This window comes from Poecilia formosa, unplaced genomic scaffold (assembly GCF_000485575.1).
Source record: "Poecilia formosa unplaced genomic scaffold, Poecilia_formosa-5.1.2 Scaffold605, whole genome shotgun sequence".
Classification (NCBI taxonomy): Eukaryota; Metazoa; Chordata; class Actinopteri; order Cyprinodontiformes; family Poeciliidae; genus Poecilia; species Poecilia formosa.
In genome coordinates, this window is record NW_006800544.1 from 52,031 (window position 1) to 63,275 (window position 11,245).

General features: G+C 36.5%; 1 protein-coding gene across 2 annotated transcripts; it reads left to right on the plus strand.

Annotated features, from left to right (window-relative positions):
* The first annotated feature begins 4,831 nt into the window (after window positions 1-4,831).
* smu1a (SMU1 DNA replication regulator and spliceosomal factor a) lies at window positions 4,832-11,004 on the plus strand. 2 transcript variants are annotated; one of them, XM_007541375.2, is made up of 12 exons: window positions 4,832-4,947; window positions 5,761-5,971; window positions 6,162-6,314; window positions 6,646-6,756; window positions 6,838-6,966; window positions 7,077-7,196; window positions 7,522-7,638; window positions 7,841-7,968; window positions 8,118-8,244; window positions 8,748-8,915; window positions 9,001-9,153; window positions 10,341-11,004. In XM_007541375.2, exons 1-12 carry the CDS (start codon window positions 4,922-4,924, stop codon window positions 10,437-10,439), a joined length of 1,542 nt encoding a protein of 513 aa, XP_007541437.1. In that variant the 5' UTR covers window positions 4,832-4,921; the 3' UTR covers window positions 10,440-11,004. The 2 variants fall into 2 exon arrangements, with proteins under 2 accessions (XP_007541437.1, XP_007541434.1); XM_007541372.2 differs by having other exon boundaries at window positions 6,646-6,966.
* Window positions 11,005-11,245: the final 241 nt, after the last annotated feature.

Below are 11,245 nucleotides of genomic sequence, written 5' to 3' on the forward strand. Positions count from 1 at the left end.
TACGTCTTTCGTACACTAACTGCCTGATCGCCTCTACAACCTCCCACTTGTGACTCAAGGGCTGACTGACTGGAGCAGAAATCAGCCATTAGCACGTAGCTACAAGAAGCTTCTTAGCAACAAATCAATGGACTCATGCTCTTTGTATCCTCCAGGTACACTCAAGAGGAAAGCTCTCAAAAAGACACAAACAAAACCCTACAAAGCAGCAGTTCTTTGTTATTAGAAGCATATATTTTTCATTCAGATTTCAGTGGGTTTCTGCAGTAGTTTTATGGAATGAGTCCTGAAAAGACATAGAAATTGTACTTGTATGCACTGTACAAGTTCACATTGCAGAATCATGATGGAAATATAAATAAAGCATGAGAGAGGGTGTATATGTTTGCCTTCAAGCCCAGCCAATCAGATTTTCAATCTGCAGCTCAAGTTATGATTTCATTGTTTTTGCATCTTCCTCCTGCAGCTTGAATATGGGCTTTTTATCTCTGAGACCTTCTGTGGCACCAAAACAAAAAGTGTGGGTTACATATTTTATTCCTTATAATGAGTTCTGTGTAGCCTTTCCGTCTGGAAAATGCCTTAGGAAAAAAAACATGTTTTTGCAAAAGCCAATAAAATAAATTCAAACTTCACTGAACCACAACGAAACAAAATGCAATAATGTAAACAAATGTTACGGACAAGTTTCTGAGCATGTCAATGAAATGTACCTCCGGTTTTATTACTACAGAAGGATATTTGTTTCTAACTTTATCTGGCATAACATAATTAAATCTGAGGTGTTTAAAACTTTTTTCTTGAGATACATTCCTGTAATACTACTTGTTTAAACAGTAAAAACTTCATAATGTTTGCAGCAAAGTGCACTTTTATTGAGATAAAGACCACATGAAGCTCACATTTCATTAATCAAATGAAAGAAAGGAGCTAGGATTCATGGAGACAGATAATTAAGAATTTATTATTTGTAATGCACTTTTAACTTAAATCAAAAATGTCATCTTTGATGTAAAAACAGACTGAAGGTGAATCTGGTGTGTAACATTATGTTTCTTTTGAACTGTCCTGAATTTCCTTGAATTTTGACTTTGAACAAGGTTGGCTTTCTTTTAAACATTCGACAGTAGCTATTTTTTCAGTAGTTTTTTAATTACTTTTCATTAAACTTTGGTCAGACCTCGTACTTAACAACATATTGTAGATGAAAAGTTTTCAAATCTAGGCCTGAAGGTCCAGTCTTGAGGCTTAGATCAAAAAGCTGAATCCCATCTTCAGTACGTAGTTAAGTTCAGAGTCCTGAACCACCAGCTCTCAAGAGCGGGATTTGAATTCCCCTCTTGTAGAGGATGTGTTTAAAAATGTAGAAAGCTGGATAAGTGGAAGATTGTCAGGTTCTTCAGAAACGGGAAAAGTCAACCTGACGCGAACCAAGAGATACAAAATATTTTTACAATCATCTTGTAAATTCTGAAATAATGTTCTCAAACGAGAGCTATGTTTGCAGTTCTCAACTAAAGCCAAACTTAAATCCAGGGAAGGCTTGACTTTTCTATCATAATTCAAGATGTAGTCATGAAGAGGAGGGAGTCTGATTTGGTAACCTCTGTTGTGTTGGTGTGTTCAAACGAATGGTTTACAGAAGCTTACTGGCTTGGAGAAATCAGTCTCTGCCTCAAACAGAAATTCAAATATCTTGGTGTCTTGTTCTCCAGTGGATGGAATAAGACATGGTGGCGCTGCAAAGAAAGTGCTAAACGGAAAGTTTTTGATTTGCTGCTCCATCTGTATTTCAACTGTCTGAATCTTGACTGAGGTAAGAGTCTGAAACGGTCTTAAGGAATCCTGATCAATATTTCTTTCAGAAAATTCTTTGGGCATTTTCATTAAAGGATGAATGGATTTCTCTCAAAATATGTAATAGTTTGGGTTTTTCATTAAATAAAATAAATAACTGGGAACAACCTACATGTCTTAACAGGTCACAAAAGGACCCTTTTTCTTTGAGATATTTTGTAAAATAATTGAAAATGTTTAAAGAAAATACCTTTGAAAAATAAAAATACTAATAAACACTGCTGTGAAATATAAAGTTTGTATTCTTTGAAGCAGTGTAGAGAAATGAATAATGCATGACTTATGCAGTAATAGGTTGTTAAGAGTCCCTACGTACAGGAATATTTTATTAACGTCATAATTTTTATTAGTGTTCTAATATTCTTGTTATTTGCCTCAGTATTATATTACTCAATCAACATTCTGGATCAAAATTATGGTGCATTTTAATACTTTATCCAACTTTTGTTATTAAATTTTGTTTTTCTCTTGCTGCTTCTAGCAATTATTAAAAGCTCAAATGAAATAACTATATCCATGCAAATATTCTTCCCTGTTCCAGCTCATTCACATCCAAATCCTCTTCCTTCAGCAGTATTGTACTTGTAATCCCCTCTTTATCTGACAAGAAGCTTCAAAGATTTACTGTTATGAGCAAAATGTGCTCATCTGTTTTCTGCATTGTAATAAATTCTGTTGAAACTCATTCATGATTTGGAGTAAGATTTCCCATGTGGGTTTGTTTTCAGTTTTCTTATCTGCCGGTTTATTTTGAAAAATCATAAATCTGTTTTTAACAAGTCATAAAATACATAAAAATATATGGAAAAAGTTCATGAATGAATAATCAAAAAGACAGTTAGCTGAGATTGGATACACATTTGCAAGATGATTTGATTATCTCACCTTGATAATCGGGACTATCAGTTAAACCCATAAAAGCTATTTCCCCCCCCCATGCTTTGTGAACAACCTATAAACAGATCCAACCTCGTGTTGATGTATTTTATTCCCTTCACTTCTTCCTCAGGTTCATCCATCTCTCCTGCTGCCCGGCCCTGCAGCGCTGCCATCGATTGATTCATTCATCTGTTCATCTTTCAAAGAAGCTGCTGCACTTTGATTTGTTGTTGAGGAACTTTCCGCACGGTCAACTCAGCAGCACCTCAGATCACATAACATGTATTTATAAACTGTTTTACTCATGAATTTCGCAGTCAGGTGAGAACATTTCCTCATTGTGCTGCTTCTGCTATCCAAATATGTTGCAAAGATTTGATTTTATTATAGTCAAAAACTGGCAATGCCATAAATTTAGAATCATCTTTTGTTTTTTCCCACAAAGGATGAAGCGATTAAATTACAGCCGTTTGTTCTGCTGTCAGTCTTCCAGCGCGGTGGCAGCTACCTCATTGGAAAGCATTCTCTAAACAGCTCCTGCTTTGTCATGAGAGAATAGGGCAGAAAATACATTGATGGATTTTTTTCTGCCTTCATGTTAATGTATTCTGAGGCACTGGGGTGTTATGGTACTTTGCTGCTCCTCATTGCTCCTCCCCTCCCCATCCTCTCTGTTGCTCCTCATCACTTTCCAATATATTTCTCCATCTGCAAAGACAAATACAACCAGGCGGGCTCTGCTGTGTTCTTGTTGCCAAATTCACATCGAATGTGGATGGGGCTCACAGCAGGATTATGTCATGATTGCCCAAAACAATCAAACCCTGCAGATTGAAGTGGTGCATCATCATAACCTTGAAAGACCTTCACTGGCAGAGAAAAAGGAGTCAAGAGGGCCTCTGTGTCATAACTGTGCAGACAGCAGCCCCTGTTGATCATGCAGAGAAATAAACAAGTGCTTTATAAAAGAAAAAGACAACAGCTACACATGCTAAAACTACAGCAACTCTAGATTAAAGGAAATATATTTTATGTACAGTCTGTTAATAACAGCTCGCTTAATAACCTTGTTCATGATCTAAGTAAACGTGAGTCAGGAGTAATTGGAAGGACTTTTAATGTGCTGCTACATAATTAGTTGTTTGCTTATAGAAGATATGTTACTGTAATTTTAATAGATATATCACATTTTTGATGTTATTTAGAAGGCTACCAGAAAGAGTGAACTCAGAGATCAAACTGCTCCATAAATATTAGCACTCTGCTAAATATCTATATAAAGGCTGAGAATACTGTATTTCAACTTTTATTTCAATAGTATAATCTCACACTGAACGTTTTAGAAAGATCAAAACTAATTTCAGATTTATTGAGTGACACAGTAATTGATGACACTATTATAAATTTATGTATTCTATTTTATACTGACATGATCTGACATAGAAGCCTGCCTCTCTTATCTACTCTTCAAATGGGAAAGACAAAATAAACATGACATTCAAATAAGGGATGCATATTGATCTAAGAGGCGCAAATAAATGAATAGGACGACGATTGAAAAAAAATGGTTTCAAAATAAAGTGTAATGTATTCCAAGATTAACGTCAACAAGTGATGGATATTTTATGGAAAAAAATGTGAAAGTGATAATTAATTTCACATGTAATTACTTAATTAATTTAGTTCCGTTTATTTCTATTTTCATCTGTGTAATGATTAGCACATTTAAACAATTAAGAACATGCTTTTGTTTATATATTTAATTAATTTGTTTGTTTATTTGATGCATACCTATTATATATATATATATATATATATATATATATATATATATATATATATATATATATATATATATATATATATGTGTGTGTGTATATTATATATATATATATATGTGTGTGTGTATATATAATTTTATATATACACATATATATAAAATTATATGTGTTTTATAATATAATTATTATTGTATTTCTCTTTTGGCACCCGATCGATCTCAGCCTAAGGTTTATTAAAAAATATTTTATCCATTTTTATTATTTTTTGACGCCTAAAAAAATACGACGTTGCTTGCAGCTTTTATTTTGAAGAGCCACAGTTCCTTCCATAACTTCCGTATCTCTTCTTCGTGTTTTTCATGCGGTAGGAGTGTGTTCTGGCTGCTTCATCGAAATAAATAACCATGTCTATTGAAGTTGAATCTGCAGAGTAAGTAGTCTCTGAAACAACAGTTAACTTCTATGTGTTTGATGAAAACTTGCAGAATAATATCTGAATATGAAATATTTATATTTAAGGAGAGGCCTCTCTCATCCTGAGCTGCAGAACACCGACCGACGTTAGCACCCTAAGCTAGCATGCTAACTTTTTCAAGCACTTTAAACGTATATCCTGCTCATCTACTTGCCTAAGTAGATTGTTTAGTTAATTGTAGTGTAGGAATGGGCTTTTAACTGCTCACTCGTTTCATAGTTATACTACCCCACACACAAACAATTTGAAAAGGCTAAATGAAGCTAAAGTTAGCATCAGTTAGCGTTTCGCTCATCCAGCTATAACTGTCAAACTTGGGCAAATTAAGACATTATCATGCAACATGTACTGTTTTACCTAAATATGTAGACATACTGTTTTGTAATTTGATGCACTCCGTAGTTCCTTCATAATTCTGTTAAATGGAAATGTATAAGGACCTGAAAAGACTGGAGACGTTTTAACGAAGGAGGTTTGTTAATAAAGCGTTATTTTTAGTATATATTTGTTGATTTTATGAACCCATTAAATGAAGAATATGAGTTGACGACATAGATTTTATAGATTAGTAATATTAGGCATGCTACCTAAATATCCAAACAAGTTGCATGTCAAAAAGTGGCTTAATTAAAAAAGAATTGTACCCAAAAAAATCATGTAAAATATTATATTTTTAACATGAAAAACAGCGACAAAACACATTGTGGCCAGCTATAACATTCAGTATTCATATTAGCTAAATCACCAGTATAATTTCTGTCTTCCCAGCGTGGTGCGTCTGATTATGCAGTACTTAAAGGAAAATAATCTGCACCGAACCCTGGCCACGTTGCAGGAGGAGACAACAGTGTCTCTAAACACAGTGGACAGCATAGAAAGCTTTGTGGCGGACATCAACAGTGGTCACTGGGATACCGTTCTCCAAGCCATCCAGTCCCTCAAGCTACCAGATAAAACCTTGATAGATCTTTATGAACAGGTGAGTCTTTAATCTGTTATTTTTGTTACATCCTACTACCCAACATTTTCAGAACTGTATTGTTTTTTAATAGTTATTCTAGCTCATTTCGACCTATTGCAGACTAGCTTTAAGTTATAATCAATGTATTATATTAGCTGTGTTTATAAAATTAGCTTATTATTAACCTGGGTATCCTTTTCCTGACCAGGTTGTCCTGGAGCTTATTGAGCTGAGAGAGCTCGGTGCTGCTCGTTCACTCCTCAGACAGACCGATCCCATGATCATGCTCAAACAGACACAGCCAGAGAGATACATCCACCTGGAGAACCTGCTGGCTCGCTCCTACTTCGATCCCAGAGAGGTGAGTGCAACATGTCCAGCAGATGCAGCACTGTTTTATCCTTACGGTATTAGTTTAGTGTCCTAGTTAAATCCAATTTACTGATCTGGGGGAGATTTTAATTTTCCAAGTTGAGTCAGGTCTCTGCTTCTGGATTGAACATTCTGTTGGCTGCATTTTCTGCTGATATTGATTGTGATATATATTGATTATTTATTTCCAAGCTCTAGTTTGTCATGTGTTTTTTAAGCTTTTATATGTGCACTTTAAAAATTGACTGAAGAACTAATGCACAATGTGGAATTTTGCTGTGTTTTCCCTTTGTAACTTACTTGGATGCGTTTCTGTACAGGCTTACCCAGATGGCAGCAGTAAAGAGAAGCGGCGCGCGGCCATCGCTCAGGCCCTGGCAGGAGAGGTCAGCGTGGTGCCGCCCTCCCGTCTCATGGCTCTGCTGGGACAGGTTAGTAACCTTAAAACCTTTAAACCTGCATTATATACACAAGTTGCTGACATTTCACAACTCTTAAATTTCCTTCTTCAGTCTCTGAAGTGGCAGCAGCATCAAGGTCTCCTGCCGCCTGGTATGACCATCGACTTGTTCAGAGGTAAAGCCGCTGTGAAAGACGTGGAGGAGGAGCGCTTCCCCACTCAGCTGAGCAGGCACATAAAGGTACCCACACTGTCAGAAATATGACCTGCAGAAGGGGTTATATTGGCCCCTCTTTAATCCAAGCTGCTCATTTAGCCGAGCTGGATACAAGTCATTTTCTCTCTCTGCAGTTTGGACAGAAATCTCACGTGGAGTGTTCTAGATTCTCCCCTGATGGTCAGTACCTGGTCACTGGGTCTGTGGACGGATTCATTGAAGTATGGAACTTCACCACTGGAAAAATCAGGAAGGTATAATAATCTTCCGAATTAGGATTTGAATAAACAAAATGTATGCACTTAAAAACACAAAATCTTACTGTTTTTGGTCTCACTTCTAGTGCAAGTACTAGTTATGAGTGAAAGAATCTGCCAGTGGAACGAGTACCTTTAAATCAATATTAAGGAATTCATTACATAAAACAAGCTCCTATATCTTGCTGAAAAGTTACTTGTAACATAATTACAAGTAGGAAATTTGTCTTAGAAACTAGACAGAAAATACTTGAAAAGATTTTGTGCTTTTGCAGTGAATTTGTGTATTTGTTTGACAAGACTTAATTTGCCTGTTTTCCAGGATCTGAAATATCAGGCTCAAGATAACTTCATGATGATGGATGATGCTGTGCTGTGTATGTGCTTCAGTCGAGACACCGAGATGTTAGCAACTGGAGCCCAGGATGGAAAGATTAAGGTCACTTTTTGTATCTGTTGTATTTTGATGTTTTTAAAACACAGTTTAACTCTTACTGTTTTCATTCTACATTCTTATTTCATTCCCTATTGTTGTAAAATACATTTATGTAAAAAAGCATAAAATCATGGAATGATGGAGCAGTATTTGCTGTTCTCTCTGCCTTGAATCATCATTAAATTCTTTGCATACTTGCATGTAGGTGTGGAAGATTCAGAGTGGTCAGTGTCTGAGGAGATTCGAGCGCGCCCACAGCAAAGGAGTAACTTGTGTGAGTTTCTGTAAAGACACCAGCCAGCTGCTCAGCGCCTCCTTCGATCAGACCATCAGGTAAACTCATCTAAACTAACTTCTCTCTTTCACTCCGAACACTTTTGTAAGTGCAGCTTTTTGAAAGCCTCAAGTGGCTTTGTAGTCTTTGCTGAACACGCGTGCTCAACTCTTTTCATTTTTCGTTTTTTTGTTTTGTTTTGCACAAGAATCCATGGACTGAAATCTGGTAAATCACTGAAGGAGTTCCGTGGCCACGCCTCGTTTGTCAACGAAGCTACATTTACCCCAGACGGCCATCACATCATCAGTGCGTCCTCAGATGGAACAGTCAAAGTAAGATATTGAAAAATGTTAAGATTTTACAAACTATAGAAAAGAAAAGAGAGTGATTTAAATTGTTTTTACAGGTCTGTACATTTATGTACATCCAGATTTTCAGATCAGTTTTCTGCTCCATTAAATCACCTTTTTATCATGTTTTTTTATTTAAAAGATGCTCATCCAAATATGTGTATTCAACCATTCAGCTGTACATTTGTTAGACACTCTAGCAAACCATTCATTACTTTGCTCCTCCTTTTAGTTTTCCATCCACCTATTATTTTGTCTCCCTATCCCTGTGTCTATCCCTCCATTAATTTGTCTATTTAGTCACCACAATTAATTTATTAATCCTTACCTACAGGCAATTTTTCTCCTTCAATAAATAGTACATGAAAGAGAACTTGAGTCTGAAAAAGTATGGCAGACTTTCTCTTTAACTTATTGGGATCCTAACATGAATCATCCAGTCCGGTTGCAGCATACCGACTTCTTTCCTTGTGTTTTCTTTTCAGGTGTGGAACGTGAAAACCACAGAGTGCAGCAGCACTTTTAAGCCTCTCGGTACGTCAGCTGGCACAGACATCACCGTCAACAATGTCCTCCTGCTGCCCAAGAACCCTGAGCATTTCGTAGTGTGTAACCGCTCCAATACAGTGGTCATCATGAACATGCAGGGACAGGTAAGTTTAAGTTTTAAGTATATATTTTCAAGCTTTTATATGTTCTTTTTATGTGAGCATCTTTGCTTTTCTTGCCTGAACACAGATTGTGAGGAGTTTCAGCTCCGGTAAAAGGGAAGGCGGTGACTTTGTGTGCTGCACACTGTCGCCCCGCGGCGAGTGGATCTACTGCGTAGGTGAAGACTTTGTGCTCTACTGCTTCAGCACCGTCACAGGCAAACTGGAGAGAACACTGACGGTACGATGCTGCACGCAAACACAGATCAAAGAGTCCAAAAATATCACAGCACACCCCCTGCACTGCTTATGGTGCAGCATCTGTCAGGCAAATCTCCACACAGGTACTGATGGCGAGAACGTAAACCTGCAGGATGCAAACACAAACTGATTAATACTCAAGGTTGTATCTTAATCAATGATTTTCTAAATTAAGCTTATTGTGCTTTGATTGCCTTTAAACAAATTTCCCCACTTGCTTTGCTGCTATACTTTTATTTTTAAAAAGTAGCTTTAGTAATATAGTTAAATGTGTGCAGAAACCCTGACATCCATGCTTTGTTTTTAAAATCTATATTTTACTGAAACTATAATGCTTTGATCAGAACATTAAATGTGCAGGTATTTGCTGTATTGTCAGCTTTTTTATCTACCACGTTGATACTTTATGTTGTTCTGCAACACTGACTGGAAAGCAACAGTTTTTCTCTCAAACAACTTTCTGGGTTTATATATTAATGAAGTTGTCTTGGCTCAGCTGCTACTAGTCTTAAAGTTATGCCTTTTATTTGTGTCTTTTCAAGTCTTGTCTCAGTTCTTCTATCATCTATATCCACCTGTATTATGGCCAACCTAGTTAACCCAACTGCATTTAAAAAAATATAAATCCAGACCTCTTCCTCAACTCAAATCCAGAAATTACTGCAAAATTTATTTACAACAAACTGAAGCTGTTTTTTCAGGGCGAAGCAAAGCCAAAATTACAAGGATTTTACGCAGTCAGTGCTTCCAAAACTCTACATACAAACAAAAGGAGACACCTTCCCCCATCTAGGCCTGTCACAGTAACAAATTTTGCTGGATGATAAATTGTCTTAGTAATTATAGCGATAAACAATAATGTTGTTTTAAATCTAATTTCAAGTAATATGTTGACAATGGCTTAATAATGCAAGTTCACCCACTCAAAGACCAGTAAACTTTTTAATTTAGTAAAGAACCTCTAACATTAGAACTGCAAAATAAGAAAGATTTTCTAGAAGAAGAGTTCTCACTCGGATCTGAAAAGAAACCAACCATAATCCGTTCTTCTTTGGCATCTGTAGTTTTTGCAGCTTTGACCACTGCTAAGTTGAAAACTGAGTTTTACCTTTAGCACAGCAGTGAAGTTCTGCTCCAGGTGGCTGATTCTGCTGCTTTCTTCTTCAGGTTCACGAGAAAGATGTGATTGGCATCGCCCATCACCCCCACCAGAACCTGATCGCCACTTACAGCGAGGATGGCCTGCTGAAACTCTGGAGACCCTGAAGCATCCTCAGGAGAGGAGCCTGGACATTCTCTCTTTTTTCCATCCTTTTTGTTTGTTTTTTGTTGTTTTTTCACTTTGAATCCTTCCCAGGATCAAATGGACTTTGATGTACAGGAGAACCATCAGTCTTTTACACTCAGAATAAATGGAAAGGCAGTTCATTTAAAAAAAAAGTGTACAGTTTTTTTCTTTCTTTTTTAAAGTTTTTGTATCATTAAAATCTAGCAGCTTATGGCATTTTAATGTAGCCTATGGGACTAAAGTTCTCTATTAGACAGAGAAATGTTTTAGCTTCAGTTTTTTGTCACAGATGTTTTTTAACAGCTGGACAGGAACTCCTCATTTTAAAATAAAATAAAGTTTTGATGCCTTAAATTTTTCCATTTGTCCAAAACAGAACTCCAAAGATGACAGTAAGAAGACTTGCTCAGTGCAGAGAAGTGTGAATGTTTTCATATGAATTTAGAAAATTTCTGGCAAATCACTTGAAAACTTGAAGATCCACTGGAAGTATATGTAATATTTTTCTGTCTGTGCCATTAAAGCCCTCTGAGCTGAACAGTGCAATTATTTTGGTGTATAATTAAACAACAGACCTGGAAGAGTTGTAAGGTATTTAACAAACAAATTTTGTTCTTGTTTTCATTTTTTTAAGCTTTAAGTTGTTGAAACATGTCTCAACTTTCTTAGCCAGTCTTTGTGGGAGGAAAAAAAGGACCCTACATTCACCCATTTTTCATGAAGCAGAGGCCTGGTGGAATTTAAACCCAAAACAAACGGGTCCACTGATTCTTAAAGCAGCTGC